At 43.6% G+C, this 19,068-nt stretch overlaps 1 protein-coding gene across 1 annotated transcript; it reads right to left on the bottom strand.

Moving 5' to 3' along the window:
• Window positions 1-2,210: 2,210 nt before the first annotated feature.
• On the bottom strand, window positions 2,211-6,844 carry LOC122911743 (putative protein ZNF720). The gene is made up of 3 exons (XM_044256737.1): window positions 6,708-6,844; window positions 5,883-5,978; window positions 2,211-2,494 (listed from the first exon to the last, which is right to left on the bottom strand). The coding sequence occupies exons 1-3, from the start codon at window positions 6,742-6,744 to the stop codon at window positions 2,370-2,372; spliced, it is 258 nt and encodes an 85-aa protein (XP_044112672.1). The 5' UTR covers window positions 6,745-6,844; the 3' UTR covers window positions 2,211-2,369.
• Window positions 6,845-19,068: the final 12,224 nt, after the last annotated feature.

Raw genomic sequence — 19,068 nt, 5'->3', positions numbered from 1 at the left:
AGAGAGAGCACAAGTAGTGAGGAGGGTCAGGCAGGAAGAGAAGGAGAAGCAGCTGCCCGCTGAGCAGGGAGTCCATTGAGGAGCTTGGTCCCAGGTCCCTGGGATCATAACCTGAGCCAGAGTGAGCACCCTTACCGACTGAGCCACACAGGTGCCCCTTTTATTGAATTGTGTACACTGGTAAGCTTTCTATCTAGTATGAATTTTGATGATGATTAGTGAGGATTGAGTGATTATAAAGGTTTTGAAAATTTGTGATAATTGATGTGGTTTCCCTCAAGTATGAATTCTGTGATATTGAATAAGGGCTGAGCTATGGTTAACGTGCTTGCCACATTCATGATATTAAGGTTTTTCTCCAGTATGAATTCTGTGATGTTGAGTAAAGGTTGGGCTTTCATTAAAGGCTTTGCCACATTCTGGACATAAAGTTTCTCTCTAATATGAATTCTGTGATGTCGAGTAAGTTGTGAAAGGTGGGTAAAGGCCTTGCCACATTCTTCACATTGGTAAGGTTTTTCTCCAGTATGAATTCTGTGATGTCACGTAAGGGTCCTGCTGTTGACAGAGGCCTTGCCACATTCCTGACGTTGGTAACGTTTCTCTCCAGTGTGAATTCTGTGATGTTGAATAAGGGGTGACCTGTGGTTAAAGGCCTTGCCACATTCTTGACATTGGTGAGGTTCTTCTCCAATATGAATTCTCTGATGTTGTGTAAGGCTTGAGCTTCACTTAATAGCCTTCCCACATTCTTGATATTAATAGCGCTTTGCTCTAGTATGAGTTCTCTTATGTTGAGTGAGGTGTGAGTGCACTTTAAAGGCCTTGCCACATTCTTGACATTGGTAAGGTTTCTCTCCAGTATGAATTCTGTGATGTTGAATAAGGGCGCCGCTGTCAATAAAGGCCTTACCACATTCTTGCCATTGGTAACGTTTCTCTCCAGTGTGACTTCTGTGCTGTCGAATAAAGGGTGACCTGTGGTTAAAGGCCTTGCCACATTCTTGACATTGGTAAGGTTTTTCTCCAGTATGAATTCTCTGATGTTGTGTAAGCCTTGAGCTCCCATTAATGGCCTTCCCACATTCTTGGTATTTATAGCGTTTTGCTCTAAATGAGTTCTGCTGTGTCGACTGAGGTGTAAATTCTGCTTAAAGGTCTTGCTACATTCTTGACACTGGTATGGTTTTTCTCCACTATGAATTCTGTGATGTTTAGTAAGTTTTGAGTGTGATTTAAAGACTTTGGCACATTTCTTACACTTGTAATTTTCCCCTACAATATGAATTTGGTGATGTCTATTCAGACTTGAATGACTGTTCAAAGGCTTGCCACATTCTTGACATTTGTAAGGTTTCTTTCCTGTATAAATTTGGTGATATCCAGGATTCGCTGAGTGCAATGTAGAAGCATTGCCACATTCCTGACATTGGTAGTGTTCCTCTCCAGTACAGATCTGCAAATGTCCACTTATTGATGAACAGTCCTTCAAGGTTTGACCACCTTCTTCACATTTGTGTACTTTTTCTCTAGTATGCATTCGCTGATGTTGAGACAGTGTTGATTGGCAGTCAAAGGATTTACCACATTCCTTAAAGATGTAAGTTTCCATTCCACTAGGAATTATGCCATTTCTTTTTAGACTTACTGACTGACTAAACATGGTCCCTTGTTTATTAGAACTGAATGCATTTTGTCCCTCGTGAATTCTCTGATGATCACCAACATTGCAGGACTGGTTACAAGATTTCCCACATTCATTATCTTTATGAGGATTGTCTCCCAAAAGTACACTGTTATGTATACTCAGGTTAGAGTCTGAATGAAAGCCTTCCCCATATTTATCACATTCATGATGGTTCTCTGTAAACCTAGCCCTGACACATCTGTGAACACTGGAGCCCTGGTTCAATGTTTTCTGAGATTCAGTGCGTTGAGCAAATCTGATTCCAGTGGAAACCCTCTGGTCATTCTTCAGGGTGGACTCCTCGGTGAAGCCTGTCTCGTATGGATCCCACTGAGCACTTTGTTCTTCATTTCTAAATCTCTGATGATAGGAAATACTTGACAGAAAGTTCAGGCCAATCCTATCTTCCAAATGGCTCAAGTTATTATTTTCAGCTTGGGCTAGGTTACTTTCCAGATGTTCCGAACATCCACAAATCGCTATGATTGAATATTTGACTGGAGCTTGTGCTGAAAGAAACACACTGCTCTGCAGAAACAGTTGACTTAAAAAGCGAGGTTTTCCACAGCACTTTATTTCCTTCACCATTTGGGGCAGTGAGATTCTCATTAAGGGCAATTGCCTTGGTTTGCGTGTATCGTCCGGGATTTCTCTGATGCCCTTCACTCTCCCCATCACTGTCCTAGTCTGTGCGTAAGTGTAAAATCTCAACAGCACTATGTTTGTATCTGTGCACTGACACTTTCTGGAAAGAACCTTCTGTGCTCCGCTTTAGCAGAAAACTCTGAGTCTCATGTGAAGATAGAGCTGAAAGATACCAAATAAAAGTAAAACCATTACACTTACTACATTCAGAAGAATACACTGATGACTGCTAATATAGATGCATCAAGTCAATCAGACAATGTCAGAAAAATGGCCGAGGAGGAGTCATCAGGACTTCATTTCTCCATGGACACATAACATGGCACAGAACGTACTGAGCACAGAGTCTAATAGAGAATTCTGCAGTATGGTCATGGTGTAGCACAATCACTTCCCTGTATTTCTAACAATCAGGAAAAGGGTCACATGAGCTCGAAACTAGCAGAACAATGGATACTGAAACAGAAAACTGAACCGAACCAAATAGAGTGCAGTGAAAAATAGGAAGGTATCAACCACAGGAAGAGCTGTTTGTCAGAAAAGATGAAAACTGACAGACCAAGAAGTAAATTTAAGAATAATAGAGAAAAAACTGACTAAAATGACTGGTGAAGAAGTGAAAGCAGACACAGTAAAACTGACTATAGGAATCAAAGTAATTATAAGAGGCAACAATGGATAATCATTGCCCACAAATTGATACTAAAAAACAAGTATAAATTTCAAAAAAAAGGTATAACCAATTTCCACTCCCTCTTTCAGAAAAGTCAGAAAAATCTCAACTGATCTGCAACCACGAAGCCGAATGAAAGAGGAATAAAAGAAAAAATCCAACAAACAAAAATTGTGTGCCAGATGAATTCACTGGATATTCAAACAGACACTGAAGGAGAAAGGACTGCAAATCTCCTCAAACATTTCCAAGGAGTGACGATCAGGGAAACTAGCAGAACACTCTCTGTGGCACCAGCATTACCAGCTCATGCAAGCCAGACGAATACACTACAAAGTTTACAAACTACCGCCTGTGAGGAATATTCACTCGAAGCCCACAATAAATAGCAATCTGACTCAACAGCACATTTTCCCTTTTTACAAAAGATCACCAAGTGGGAAACGGTCCAGGAATTAAGGGCCCTCCAACATATAGAAAACCATAACTTGAAGACTTGATGATAACAGAATGAAGATAAAAATTGACATGATTGGGGCGCCTGGGTGGCTCAGTGGGCTAAAGCCTCTGCCTTTGGCTCAGTTCATGATCCCGAGGTCCTGGGATCAAGCCCTGCATCCGGCTTTCTGCTCAGCAGGAAGCCTGCTTCCTTCTCTCTCTCTGCTTGTCTCTCTGCCTACTTGTGATCTGTCTGTCATTTAAATAAATAAACTCTTAAAAAAGAGACATGATCATATTAAGTGATACAGAATACAAATATGTGCACACTGGACATGTCACGTTATAAACAAAGTAGAGAAAGAAGGAAACCCGTTCAACCTAATGAATGCCACAGATGGATGAAAAGCTGCAAATTAACCTATTCAGTAGGGACAGTCTGCAAGCTTCTCCTTTATGAACAGCAGGTAATGAAGTGACCCCACCACTGCCCTTGAGTATAGTACTGGACACTCTGGCCAGAACAATTATGCAACCAAGAATAGAGTAAAGGAATATAAACTGAAGAAGAAACAGTAAAATTCTCTTTGTTTACATATGACATGATTATAGACCCTAAAAATTGGGGCAATTAAGTGTCTGCCTTGGGCTCAGGTCATGATCAGGGTCTTGGGATGGAGCCCCACATAGGGCTCTCAGCTCGGTGGGGAACCTGCTTCCTCCTCTCTCTCTACCTGCCTCTCTGCCCTCTCTGCCTACTTGTGATGTCTGTCAAATAAATAAATAAAATCGTAAAAAAAAGAAATCCCTAAAAATCATCATTTTAATTTTCTTTACTGTTTGGTCATTTTTTTGTATTGTTTATTTTTGCCAGTTTTTCCATTTCCCAATTTCTTCATGTTATGCAATACAAACAAGAAAAATGTTGGAAAAAAAACTTAATTTCCACCATAAGAACTAAAAAAGGAAGAAACTAGGATGAAAGTAGAGAAACAAAATAAAGAAAAATCTGAAATTAATAAAATACAAGATTAACACTAATGGAACACAGAAAATAATGTCCATTTCAATCAATAAAATAAATACAACTGGCAATGTGTTAACTCCATAAACCAATATAATAATTAATGGGGAAATTTATGAAAAAACAAAACAAAACAAAACAACTAGAGAATTCCTAAAAATGGACAAGTTATAAAGACTTATTTACTAAACAAAAACCAAAGAAATGGGAAATCTCCTTAGAAGATTAATAGAAAGTATGAAAGTTGAATTTGGAATCAATACTCTACCAGCAGAGAAAAGCCCAAGACCTAGGAATTTTACTATCATTGTTGGGGTCAATGAGTTTCCTAAATAAATCCTGTGATGCATGATTGTTCTCCCTCCGGCTTTTGCTCAGACTCTGTATATTTTATTTTCCCTTCCATATGACAAAGTCATTCTTCTGCTTCCAGCATACCCTTACATCAAACCTGTTTCTATTCTCGCTTACTGCATTGTTCATCTATATCTGATTTTTATTATTTTTTTAATATTTCAATTATTTATTTGACAGAGAGTTCACAAGTAAGCAGAGAAGCAGGCAGAGAGAGAGGGGGAAAGCAGGCTCCCTGCTGAGCAATGAGCCTGAGGTGGGGCTCAATCCCAGGACCCTGAGATCAAGATCTCAGCAGAAATCAGGAGTCAGTGGCTTCCCCAAGTGAGCCACCAAGCACCCAATTATTTTTTTAACTCTTATCTCTGTGGTAAAGTTCTCACTATCCTTTTCTCAACCTTTTGAATATCCTTCTAAGAAATAAAGAGAGACATTATTACACTATTTCACCACTGAGGAACCAAACTCAAAGAGTGGAAATAACTATATGTAAAAAAAAAAAAAAAAAAAAAGGAAAGAAAGAATTAAAAAGAAGAACATTTGAAGGTAAATAAAGCAGTACATTTTCTCATTTTAGGACGGTGCTTTGTTAACTGATGAAGTTACTGAAGCCTCTGTAACGTTACAAAGTATAAGCCAGAGAACATTAGAAATCTGTCTTAAGTGTTCTGGGAATTTCTGCATCAAACCCCCTGACCTACTTGTCTCATGATGAAAACCAGAATTTACAAAGACTAGCGTAGAGGTCCTCAGAAATACAATGACTTCCCCAGGGTCCTCATAGCAATGGAGGGAGATTAAGGAGGCCTCCCCCTCTAATTATATGCTGATTATATGCTGGATCATCACTGGAGCTGAAGGAGAGTCCCTAGAGAATGAAAGAGCTTGATAATGTTGGAGAGCAGATGTCCCCTCCGGGAGAGAGAGAGAGAAAGAAAACTAGGCATGTCTCTAACGGATTTTCATTCAAGGAAAGCTACTAGAACCACAGCTTAAAGTCTACCTTCCTCCTTAAGACTTGGACCTCCCCTCTGTCATCTGCCTCATTCTTTCCCACCTACCTGGATGGAAGCCTCTGGACTCCTTTCTCTTCACATCCCAGAGCTGCTTTTCTTGTTCCAAAAACATGATCAGGTCTGGCTTTGACAGGAGGAGACCTGTTTATGAGGAAAAAGGAAAACGACTATTGCTACCGATTCTAACTTCCCATGAGTCTTGTGTTCAGTGGAGTAGAGACGATATTAGACAATTTTAGAAAATGGTTTCCCGGGGCGCCTGGGTGACTCAGTGGGTTAAGCCTCTGCCTTCGGCTCAGGTCATGATCTCAGGGTCCTGGGATCAAGCCCCGCATCGGGCTCTCTGCTCAGCGGGGAGCCTGCTTCCCCCCTCTCTCTCTGCCTGCCTCTCTGCCTACTTGTGATCTCTCTCTCTGTGCAAATAAATAAATAAAGTCTTAAAAAAAAAAAAAAAAAGAAAAAGAAAAGAAAAGAAAATGGTTTCCCAAAAGCTGTTGCCCAAAAGTCCATTTAGAACACACTGGAGGCATTTCCAATGTTCACATTCTGCTCTCCACTTCCAAGTAGCAGACATAATAAGAAGGGTAAATTTCAGTCTCAGATGTAAGCAGCACCATTCTATGTCACTCAATGTTGAGAACTGCCACTCATCTTCACAAGCCATGATGTTACCTTGAGGAAGGAGAAGCTGACGCTGAAAAGGAAATATCATGAAGATTTGTCTCTCCATCCACAAACCCCTGCTTTTTTCCCTTTCTGCCTGGATCTGGAATCCAGTCATTCCAAGAGAAATCTCCCAAGAGGCAGCCTTCCCAGGAAGGAACAAAACCCTGTGTGGGGCTTTGGAAACCTGGAAGGAGTCTTCCTCACCCAAGAAATGGAGATGTCCATAGTTCTCTAACATCATGTCCCTGTACAGTTGCCGCTGAGTGTGGGTCAGGCGTCCCCACTCCTCCTCGGAGAATTCTATGGCCACATCCCTGAAGGTCAGCAGTCCCTGTAACAAATACCATAGTCACCTAGTGACCAGTGACAAACTGTGCCCCTAAGATGGTCCCTAAGATGAAGAGAAAATTAGTGTCACCAGCTAGAACCAGACCTGACCTTTTCATCTCCGTGATATGAGTGTGGGAAGAAAGAAAACCTATGGGGCAGGGCGCTGCCTGGTTGAGAAGTTTCACTCCTTTAACTCCCAAAAGTCAACTCTATCTACTACACAGAGGTGACAGCCCTCCTTGTCCAGTGCAAAGTGTTGGGATGTGGGAGAGGAACCAACGGTCAAGCAATTCTAGACATGTTTCTGATGTGAAATATTGGGGTTCTGGAGTGAATGATGAAGGAATTGTTGATATACCCGTGGTACAAACACTGTGGTCCTAATGCAAGGGAAGAGGAAAGTTGTGAGCAGTGACTGGTTCTATGCGTTCAGATGGGGAGAGGGTGAGGGATAGCAGGAGGCTCTAAGGAATTTTGAAGCAAGTTTCTATGACCCTCAGAGCCTCCCAGCTGGTGTTTTGATGAGGCCACTCACTGTTGAGTTAATACTTTAGTCAGGAGACCCTTCAGGTATCTATCAGAAAGCCACACGCTTGAAGGATGATGGCCAAGCTACATTTGGAGAATAGAGTTCAAGGAAGTTTCCAAAGCAATTTTCATCTGTTAAAGTGGAATTACAAGATTCTGGAGGTCTACTGTCAAGCTAAGGCTGCTATTTGCATCCAACAAAACATTAACCTTGAGGCAGTTGTGAGTTCCCTGAGGAATGTCCCCCTCTGTCTTTCTCAGGTATTTATCAAGAGATTGGAAGCTGAAGGAAATTGAATTTTATCCACACCTCTTTTGACTTTGTTTTCCTCCTCAGAAACTATAAGCAAGGGGGAACCAGATAGTTCAGTTGCTCAGGGTCTGCCTTCAGCTCAGGTCATGATCCCAGACTCCTGGGATGGAATCCTCAGTTGGGCTCCCCACTCAATGGGGAATCTGCTTCTCCTTCTTTCCCTGTCCTCACTCATGTGCTCTGTGTCACAACTGAAAAAATATGTAAAACAAAGGATGAAAGAAAGAATGAACCTACAAGCAAGTGAAACACAGAAAAAATAAGTTTACACCTGAAATGCGACAGTTCCTGCATATTCCTCAGTATCCTATGTTCCTTACAAATGACAGGAGGGAAAACAGGAACATTTCAGGGGAGGATCTGGTAGACAGCACCAAGCCAATAAAAGAAGTTCCCATCAGCTGAATGGAAACAAACGTTATCAGCGCCTAATGCACATCAAAAGACACATCACCACTGGAGTTTCCATTGGACTGAGAACAGGAATTCAGAATATAAATCTGATTTTGGAAATACAGAGATATACATAAATAATTGAATCACTATAAGATTTGTAGTGGCTGCTTTTAGGCAAGCAGGCTTGAGCAAAGGAGTGGAGGAAGGGCCCCAGTGTCCCCTTGGCTGAGTCCAGACAGGCACAGCAGGGGACCCACCTCAAAATTCCCAAGAGCCTAAGGAACCAATGGGCTTCTGACAACCAGGTACAGTGAGCAGAAAGGAGCAAGTTCCTCATTCCCCAGAACTCCTCACCTTCCTTCCCCCTTTAGGGAACAACCCCTCCCCTGCCCCCACCCCTTGCAGATAGGCTCTCCTATGCCCTCCTGCTTGCTCATCTATTCCGTCTTCAGGCAACTTCCACCGCCTTTGTTCTGCCTCAGGGAATTCTGGCAGTGGTGTGGGACAGGCTTCCAGCTGATCAAGGACCCATGTCTGGGACTGACAGAGTAGACTACACTGAGACGGCAGAGCGTCCCTGTGCTAGTAATACTTAGCTTACTCCTTTCTTTTAATTTTTAAGATTTATTTTTATTTTCATCTTCTTGAAATATTCTGTTTATAGGGACACCTGGGTGGCTCAATCAGAGGGCATCAGCCTTTTCTACTCAGGCCAAGACACAAGGCCTGGGATGGCCTCCTACATTGAGGTGGTGGGGGAGTGTCTTTACTCAGTGGGGAGCCTTCTACCTCTGCCCATAACATACCCTATTTGTGCTCTCACTCTTTTTCTTACAAATAAATAAAACTTTTACAAAGATTGTATTTATTTCAACAAGAGCCAAGTGAGAGAGCACAAGTAGGCAGAACAGAAGAGGGAGAAGCAGGATCCCTGCCCACCTGGGAGCCTAATGTGGGGCTGGACCAGATCATGACCAGAGCTGGAAGCAGAGGCTTAACCCACTGAGCCACCCAAGTACCACAATAAATAAAATTTTGAAAAAAAATATTGTATTCATTTCAAAAGGAGCAATACAGAGACCACAAACAGGCAGTAAAGCAGAGGAAGAGGAAGAAGCAGAATCCCTGCCCACCTGGTAACCCAATGAACCTGGATCTCAAGTCCCCAGAATCACGACCTGAGGTTGAGGCAAAAAGCAGACTCTTAACCAACTGAACCGCCCTCACTCCCCAAGACTGACATATTTTAGAGGAGATTGGGAAGGGCAGGAGAGGAGTAAAAAGAATGTTAAGGGGACTCCCCTCTGGGTACAGAGCCAGAAGCGGGGATACCAGACCAGGACCCTGAAATCCCGACCTGAACGGCAATCGACAGTCCAACCTTAGTTGACTGAGGCCCCAGGCACCCTCTTCTAGTGCATTTTAAGTAGAATATCTCTCTCACGAGCTAAAGATGGAGACACACACACACACACCCTTTCTTTGAATGAGATGTTTCCAAGTTTTTCTGGACTCATACCCACGGAGCTTTTATTTGCATTTCCTTCCTCTCCGGCTGCACACAGCTGATCGAGAATCCAGATGAGCCCGAGTGAGAAATTATTTCCCTCCCTGTTATCCCAGGACCAGCCCTCATCAGCCATAAGAATTTAGGACTCGACACCTTCCCCTCTGGATCTGCCACCAATGGAATATTGTCACTCCTCGCGAGACTTTAATTCAAAGTGACAATGCCTGATGCCCGAGCCAGGTTGGGGACAAAGGACAGAAGGCTCTGGGACAAAGAGAAGCATTCTAAAGATCTAACCATGAGTACACTTTTGACCAGATCTTAAAAACAGGTGAACGCAGAAGCGAGAAGCACCGGCACTAGAGGCATCTGCATCTGCAGCTTCTAAACGCGAGGGTCTGCGGAGAAACAGAGCACATGGCTCCGCGGGGACACCAGGCTCACCTAATAAACGGCCATTTCTGCCTTCACCTCCACCTCTAGATTTCGTCCTCAGGAGGGATCTGTGGGGAAATCACAGCTGCATCAGGAGAAAATGCCCTGAAATCCAGCAACAGAGCTCCTTGCCCTCACACCGCTTGCCCGCGGGCAAGACTCAGATGCAGAAAAGGCCCAGCTTCCCAGTCCTTTGTGTCCGGAGCAGTTCAGAAACTGTGAGCTCCCAGAAGGACACCCTGCATTTTCCTCACCTGCTTTGTGGGGAGGGAGGGGTTCCCTGCCACCGCCACTCACAACTTCAGCATCAGCATCGGAACCGCGGGCTGCAGGGACCCGACCCTCCCAGACTCAGGGAGCAGAGACCTTGTCACCTCTCCAGGACCAAAGCTGAAAATCCACTCTCAGAAAACCACCAAAAGCCCTCTGGCTCTCCACCACCACCCCAGCCCCACTAAGAATCACCTGAGCCCTTAATTAACACAACAGTGTTGTTATCGCCCAAACCAACTAACAGAATCTGAGGGGGAGGCCCACAGAGAAGATCCTTTCTGAAACTCCACAGGTGACCCTGCTGGGAGGGAACTGGGGAGGAGGTGACCTGGCCAAGCAGGGGAACCAAGGCTGGGGCTGGGAGCAGAGTTGAGCCCTGCCTTCCCACCATCAGAGTTTCTGGAGACTGACACCTTCTCCCTCTTTCTGCTACACAGAGGGAGACAGCTTACACATTTATAAATGCAAATGTCTCTTTCAAAGTAAACACATGATTTCAGTGTTTTTCCTTTATCTTCCTTGATTCAAAATAACTGACCCAAAAATAATGTTCAGGCCAAGGAGACATATTTTCGGGTGACTAATTATTTCCCTTCAGTAGGTGTTTCTGTTCATAAGGACCTGCCACACAGTCTTCCACACTGCATGTTATTTTTACTTTCCCATCAGCGATATGAGAATTCTAAGTCTCAGCATTCTCAGGAAAATTGGGTGTTGTCATTTTTCTTTATTTTAGCCATTCCAGAAAACACTGAGTTGTTTCTCACTGTAAACTATGCAGTCTTCTTACAACAGCTGTCTTCTTGACTGAAATGAAAACCACTTGGAAGGCATCAGGTTGAACAAACATAAAAGCAATTAATGCTTCAGTGGGACTCCATTTCCGAATAAATAACCTTTCTCTTCTCCACAGACCTCTTCTCGCTTCTCAGCCCTTTGATTAGAAACCTGGTTCTTAGAATATAAGTGAGGTTTGGTGTGTAAGGTGCAGAGCTGATGACCAAGAAAGGATTCTTTAGATATTTTTGGTGCAAAATAGTGGTTTATTGAAGCACAGGGACAGGACCTCAGGCAGAAAGAGCTGCTGCCCCGGGGACTGTGAGGAGTGGTTCATTATATACTTGCCAGTTGGGAGGGGGTAAGGGATGGTGTAAGTCTCTAAGGAGTTTTGGAAGCCAGGTTTCCAGGACCTTGAGGAGCTAGGTATTATTGGGGAAAAGGTTATTCATTATTGGTAAAAAAACCTTTGTTGTGAGACCCTTTACATGTATGTCAGTGGGCCGTATGCTTGGGAATGATTGTCAACACGTATCTTGGAGCGTTAAGAGATAAAGTTTACAAGGAATAGTTACAGTAGACTTCCAGGATCCTGGTTGGGGGTAGGATTGTCAGGCTAGGATTGCCCTTTGCCCTTAGCAAAGCCTGAAGGTGGAGTTTGTTGAGTCCCTAAAGGAGAGTCACTCTGCCTGTATCAAGGGCTTGTCAGTGGGTAAGGAAATTGAGTAATTTTTATTCTGCCTCTGCTTCCTATAAGGACCTATTTAGAAACTGTCCCTGCTCCCCTTCCCCCAGGGGATTTACTTGGAGACAAGTCCCAGAAACCAGCTTCAGGTAACAAAGCCCAGATACAAAGGTGGGTCAGGACAGGTGGAGACATCGATCAGTGGGGGGCGGAATGCATACTGTCTCCCTGGTTACCAAAAGTATGGGGTCCGCCCTTTGGGAGCCTTTTTGATGCCAATCCCAATCAAGGTGTAATAGGCTGGTTCAAATGTCTACTAGGGTAAATTGTAACTCAATTGGTCACCTAGCATCACTGTGGAGTTTCCTGTGTGTGTTACAATCTCATTGGCCACCTGTGCGTGGCCAGGCCTGACCGAATGGCCTTTGCCCTTAAAAGCTAGTCTGTGAAGCAGCGAAGGGTCACCTTCTCTTGTAAGAGGTGCGGCTTCGAGCGTTCAGTTAGATTCTTGATGCTTGGCATGAAATAAAGCTTTGCTTGACCTTCACTTTGTATCAGTCTCACTCCTTTAATCATGGGCCCATTATTGGGGCATAACATATGGGGGCTCTGTCCGGGATTAAACGACGAGAACTGAGCCAGCATCAGAATTTCTGGGAAAAGCCTCCAGGTAAGATCTCACAGATTTTACTCTGTGGGATCCGCCGATCTCCAGGTGCTCTGTGAGATCGGTTGGTCTGTCTGGGTGGAGCTCCGGGTATAGCCCACTGGGGTGAAGCCAGACGCGGCCATGCTCCCCAGGGCTGGAGGGGATGCGGTGATGCCCCTTCCCTCCACTAGTAGATTGCCAGGGTGTTCGAGTCCCCCTAGGCAGTCACCTAAGGTCAGGGGGTTCGAGTCCCTCTGGATGGCCAGAAGATCAAAAAGTCCCCACCGGTGGCAGATTCTGGGTAAGATCTGCTGGGCCTGTGGTTGTCTTTGTCTTGTCTTTTTGTTGTCTGCTGTGCTGTGCTGTTGTGCTTAAATGAATGGGGCAAACAGAGTGAGGGAACTCTGACTTTCAAATGGCTATAACTGGAGCCAACTGGGGTTAGTTGTAGTGAGTGTGAACCTTTAATTAATAAATGCAATAAATAAATAAATAAAAACGGAGTAAGCCTCCCCTACTCCAACTAAACATAAACAAGTAAAAAACATTCATAGCAGATAAACAAGCATAGCGAGTAAGCCTAGACCAATGTGTGTATAGTGATAAGACTAATGTGTGTGCAGTGATAAAGATGAACGTAGAGCAATAAGCTGCAAATATTTTGACCAGTGAAATGATAGTGCAAAAATGTTGCAAAAACATGTTTTCGTGTTTGTGTGTGTTTTGATGTATAAGCATGAGAAAAACAAGCGATGTAATATGTTTATGAAGGAGACTTAGCACAGTACATAAAAAGAGGCATCGGGTTGGACTGAGCGAAGCGAGTTCCCTGTCGGGAGAACATCATCGCCGGTGTTACCGACGCCCCGACAGTCTCGTTGCCAACCACTCGCTGGTTCCCAGTCTCAACTTCTGCGGTGACCTCTCTGTCTAGATTGTGAGGCGACGTCTCCTTATCGTGACAACTTGACGAGCTGCCAAACCGCGACGACTGTGGTGCGGACCTCGTCCCAATAAAGATAAAGTAAGTTACATCGCATCTGTCTCTCTCTCGCTCCCCTTCTTTCATTTATGTTGCGACCTCCTGGCGGGACGCAGGGGTTTTGCTCGCATCATTAGTCTAACTCGAGACAGAGACTTCAAGGAATATTCCCAAGCAGCTGCTGAAACAACTTTGTTTTGGGGACATTCCTTGCCCTCTCTGGCCCGACGGAGACTGCCTAGCCTCTCCCCCTTGCTGGCGGGAAAGCATGGTGTGTGCTCCTCTCTTGGAGCTGATGAGCCCTAGAACTGGGAACCCTTTCTCTGCCTTTTGGTGGCACTTTGTTCTGTTTTTCACTGTCGGAAAACAAGAGCACCCCCCTGGACCTAACACCCCCACTCCGGATCTTCCCACATGGGCCTCAGGTAAACATTCGAAATGGAGTGGGTCCAGGTGGAACGTAAATCAGTATTTGAACTAAGTTAAGCTTGTTGGGTTAATTAGGATAAACATGTCTTTTGAGTTAACAATAGTAAATGTGAAACTCCAGAGTTTTTACTTAAGGTCAAAAAAAATCTGTGTCCATGAAAAAATGTTCATCATCACTAGCCATCAGGGAGATTCAAATTAAAACTACATTGAGATATCACCTTACACCAGTTAGAATGGCCAAAATTAGCAAGACAGGAAACAACATGTGTTGGAGAGGATGTGGAGAAACGGGAACCCTCTTCCACTGTTGGTGGGGATGCAAGTTGGTGCAGCCTCTTTGGAGAACCGTGTGGAGATTCTTCAAGAAATTAAAAATAGAACTTCCCTATGACCCTGCCATTGCACTTCTGGGTATTTACCCCAAAGATACAGATGTCGTGAAAAGAAGGGCCATCTGTACCCCAATGTTTATAGCAGCAATGGCCACGGTCGCCAAACTGGAAAGAACCAAGATGCCCTTCAACGGATAAATGGAAAAAGAAGATGTGGTCCATATACACTATGGAGTATTATGCGTCCATCAGAAAGGACGAATACCCAACTTTTGTAGCAACATGGACGGGACTGGAAGAGATTATGCTGAGTGAAGTAAGTCAAGCAGAGAGAGTCAATTATCATAGGTTTCGCTTATTTGTGGAGCATTACAAAAAGCATGGAGGACATGGGGAGTTAGAGAGAAGGGGGTTGGAGTAAATTGGAAGGGGAGGTGAATCATGAGAGACTAGAGACTCTGAAAAACAATCTGAGGGGTTTGAAGTGGCGGGGGAGGGGCTTGTGGGAGGTCGGGGTACCAGGTGTTGTGTATTATAGAGGGCACAGATTGCATGGAGCACTGGGTGTGGTGAAAAAATAATGATACTGTTATGCTGAAAATAAATTTAAAAAAATTAAAAATTAAAAAAAAATCTGTGTCGAAATCTGTTAGCAAAGAGATGACTAAACGGATGGTTGTCTGTCTCAGAGTTTCAATGGGTAATTGTTAAAGTAACTTTCAAAGTCTTTGCTAACCTGAAACTTCAACCAAATGGGATAAAATGCTAGAGCGCTTGTTGCTGGAACTAGGTTTGTGCTTTTGAAATCTGTTGGTAAAAATGTTTTGTTCTTAACTAATTGATAAATTTGCCATCTAAAGAATTCTGTTGTAACAGTTCACAATTGGTTTATATTTAATCTTTAGTAGAGGTTAAGGTATTTCTAAGAGTAGAAAATTCTGCTAAGTGGAATTAAGACTGATGGAAATAAGGGAAACAACTCTGTAGAAAAGTAGGAAATAGGGGAAAAGGAGAGAAAAGTGCCAGATGCCTGATCCTGTTTAAATAAGAAAGAAAAACAGGCCTGGGGCCACTGTTTGAGCTAGATCCATTCCTACAGAATGGAAGGGGAGACTTGGTGGGGGGAGGTGTCTAACCTGTTTGAATCTGAAGAGTGCCTGACTGTGTGAGTGTGTCTGTGTGTTTCCACCGCTTCAGCTACGGAGTCTGAGTGAGCTGCACCCTGAATCTCGCGGGGCGTCATATGGCATAACGGTCATCTACTCCAAGGAGTAGCCTGGTCCGGGGTTTATACGTACGGACCTTAGCTAAGATGCTCCTAAGGTCCCTCGAGGGACGCGAGCAGGACAGCATCCGAATGATCCCCCTCCCTTTGTCTGCGACTTCATTCATAATGGGAGGGAAAACCAGAAAACTCCTATCTTAAGGATGCACATGTAAAAATTAAAAAAGGAAAGACACTGGTATAGAAAGCTGGTTTTCTCTCTTTAAGAGGGCAAAGTTTTCTTCGGTTAATTGAAATGTAAATGGTTTCTCTTTGCCTGCCCAGAGTTGTAAATGAGATCTCTTTGACTCATATGGCTTCTCTGATATGCTAAGTAACTGATAAACCTTGGGTTTGCATTTGGGTAAATGCTGTAATTATTCTAGAGGTTCTGTACATTTCCTAAAATGTTAATGTCTTGATAAGGGTCATCACTTGATATTTAACTATTTATCTGTTCTGAGTTTTTTCATTTATAATTGTTTTAGTTCTCTTGTAAGATAAGTTCCACCTTAAAGGAAATTCATATGGGAAGACTTTCAGGACAAATACAGGTCTTTGATATGTTAAAATCCTGGGAACTGAAATGGGTAAAGATTTACAGAAGTAAGGGCTACATTCAGACTAAACCAGAATTAGTAACATAGGACTAGATAAACTGAAAGGTTGTAATGTTGTGTCTCTTCACGATTTAGAAACATTACTAGTTCTGTAATGTTTGCTCCTCTAGACTAGGGAAACTTTTTCTTAAGTTACCTGAAACTTATAGAGATGTAAAGGTGTTCATTTGTAAACGAACCAAGGCATTCAACTTTTTTCTCTATCTGAACCCTCTGAAACCAAAAGGGCTCAATAAGTTCTTCCTTGGCAGTCAGTCATTTGCATAAATTCAATAAGAATCTGTTCTCCTTGTAACAGGACAACATTGGACACTGGTTAGTTTACCAAGGCTCATATTTTAAAAGACTCAGATATGGCCAGCTTAAAGGAACTAAGGTTGACTTTGTAAAACCTGGAGCCCTAAAGCCCTTTGGAACTGTTGGCCTGATACCTTGCTTACAGAGTTCCCAGCAGCCTCACCAGCTGAGTAAAGAATGTCACTCCCTGGTAGGAGTAGAGGCCTCAAGATACCTTGGGCACCTCAGGAGTTTGCCCAAATCAACAGATATTGCAGGCATGTCTGATGGCAAGTACTGTGGCCTTGGCTTCTGGCCCGGAGAGGCTATTAAAAGTTCAACCTAGAAATTCCTTATAAAAAGTTTCAGCAAAGCAGATTCTAAAAGATCTATGATTACTTACTGTTCTTGCTGAGCTTATGTAAATAATAAGGCCAACTTTGTTAAAACTGGACTTGTTTTTCAAACAAGTTAGTCCTGATTTGGCTATCTCTGGAAATGAGGGTTATTTTAGAGAGAAAAATTATGTTCTAATAACACGGCTTTATGGGCATTAAATTCTAGATTAGATTGTTATTAAATGTTTGTTTACCTAAGCTAGACAACTTAAGGTAAGCTTCAGAGAAGGTGGACGATAACTCGTGTAGGCAATCTTGCCTTTGCCAGTCAGTCAGCCCCAGATATAAGGGAGAAACTTCAGAAAATTGAGAAATTTGAAAGGAAGAATTTGACTGAGTTAGTGGGAATACTAGAAATAGCCGCTGAGGACTATAGGTCTTGAGGACTATGGGTCTTGCTTGCAGGGGACGACAGCTCTCTTACAGACTCTGTAGGAGAAAGGGTATCAGGTGTCAGCAATGAAAACACAGCTTTGTAAGAGCCACACCACTTAATTAGGCTTTGGTCTCCATGAGGGAGTTTCTTGGGACATTGGGCTACTGCAGGCTGTGGATACCGCAGTTGTTGGAGATGGCGCGACCTCTATGAACTGACTAAGGGAGGACTCACTATGGTAGAGTGGACTAAATTAGACTATAAAGGAAATTGGACTAAGACTAGAAGAAAATTAGTAAGCCAAAAACATCAGGGCACTCACTTGGGGACACGCAAGTTTAAAGAGCTTATGGGCAAACAGTTCTAGGTTTCTAAATTAAGGCATATTGCTCAAGATGTGGTTGATAAATGTGTTCAATGTCAGGCGGTAAATGAGGAAAGAACTAGAATGGGAAGAGGGGAAAGAGAAAGAGGTTGCTATAGCAGAAATGACTGCTCAGTCTGTACTCCAGTCACTACAGGCATTACAGTCTGTCTTAAAGGAGCCCATACAGGGATCTGGACTGCCCACACTGGGACAGAATCGGAGGTGGAGCCACATCCTCGCCAACACAGGGAATTAAGTTTGGATGCTCTGCTGCCAAGTGGGAGGCTTGGGGCGTCGCTGGAAGGGACCATTTACGGTCATCCTGACCACCACCATGGCAATAAAAATAGATGGCATCAGGACCTGGATTCATGTGGGTCACATCAAATGAGCCGAGGACGAGAACGATCCCTCAGAGGTGGTTGCCACTGCCAATGGACCCTGCCAATCATGGACTAAAACTAAGACTCAAAAAACAAAACAAAACAAAACAAAAACAATGAGTTCATTAAATTCATTGTTGGCCCTGTTGTTAAGATATAGGAGGGAGATATAAGCAGCTGGGAAAAAAGGGGGGGGCACTTAACCTACTGTTTCTGATAAAAGGAGGAGGGGGGCTCTGCATAACATTAGTAGAAAATACTGTTTTTGGGTAAATCACACGAGTCATTAAAACAGTCTAGCAGCCGTTAAAAGGAGGTTATAGAACTAGCTAAAAAGTCAAAGATTTGACTAGTCTCCAAAGAAAAGGGGGGAATATAAGGACCTATTCAGAAACTGTGCCTGCTCCCCTTCCCCAGGAGATTTACTTGGAGACTAGTCCCAGAAACCAGCTTCAGGTAACAAAGCCCAGATACAAAGGTGGGTCAGGACAGGTGGAGACATCGATCAGTGGGGGGCGGAATGCATACTGTCTCCCTGGTTACCAAAAGTATGGGGTCCGCCCTTTGGGAGCCTTTTTGATGCCAATCCCAATCAAGGTGTAATAGGTTGGTTCAAATGTCTACTAGGGTAAATTGTAACTCAATTGGTCACCTAGCATCACTGTGGAGTTTCCTGTGTGTGTTACAATCTCATTGGCCACCTGTGCATGGCCAGGCCTGACTGCATGGCCTTTGCCCTTAAAAGCTAGTTGGTGAAGCAGCGAAGGGTCGCCTTCTCTTGTAAGAGGTACAGCCCCGAACGTTGGGTTAGATTCTTGATGCTTGGCGTGAAATAAAGCTTTGCTTGACCTTCGCTTTGTATCAGTCTCGCTCCTTTAATCACAAACCCATTATTGGGACATAACACTTCCCACCTCAGTGAGACTCCATTTCCAAATAAGTAACCTTTCTCTTCCCCACAAACCTCTTCTCCTCACTTCTCAGCCCTTTGATTCAGGAACCTGGTTCCACCCTGATGACATGATGAACATGGCTGGCAGCACAGACACAATTCCTCTGAAAATGGGACATAATCCCAGATTTCCCTACAAATCCCTAGCCCTTTTCCCAGGCGTGCTGCAGGTTTGAAGGCCCGACCTGCTGAGGCCTCCGTGGCTGGCAAAGCAATGAATCTATGGCTGTCCTTGATCCCCAGCTCTGTCTGCATGTTCTCTTCCAGGTCTGAAGCATGGAGGTCAA

Source organism: Neovison vison, chromosome 7, assembly GCF_020171115.1.
Source record: "Neovison vison isolate M4711 chromosome 7, ASM_NN_V1, whole genome shotgun sequence".
In the NCBI taxonomy this organism is placed as follows: domain Eukaryota; kingdom Metazoa; phylum Chordata; class Mammalia; order Carnivora; family Mustelidae; genus Neogale; species Neogale vison.
The sequence above is the reverse complement of the archived record's forward strand: the minus strand, read 5'-3'. Positions and strand labels throughout refer to the sequence as shown.

Coding starts and splice junctions, on each gene's coding strand:
- LOC122911743 (XM_044256737.1), bottom strand. CDS start 6,744: ATGATGTTAGAGAACTATGGACATCTCCATTTCTTGG. Junction 5,979..6,707: donor TGGACATCTCCATTTCTTGG/GTGAGGAAGACT, acceptor CCTCATAAACAG/GTCTCCTCCTGTCAAAGCCA. Junction 2,495..5,882: donor GTCCAGAGGCTTCCATCCAG/GTAGGTGGGAAA, acceptor GGTATCTTTCAG/CTCTATCTTCACATGAGACT.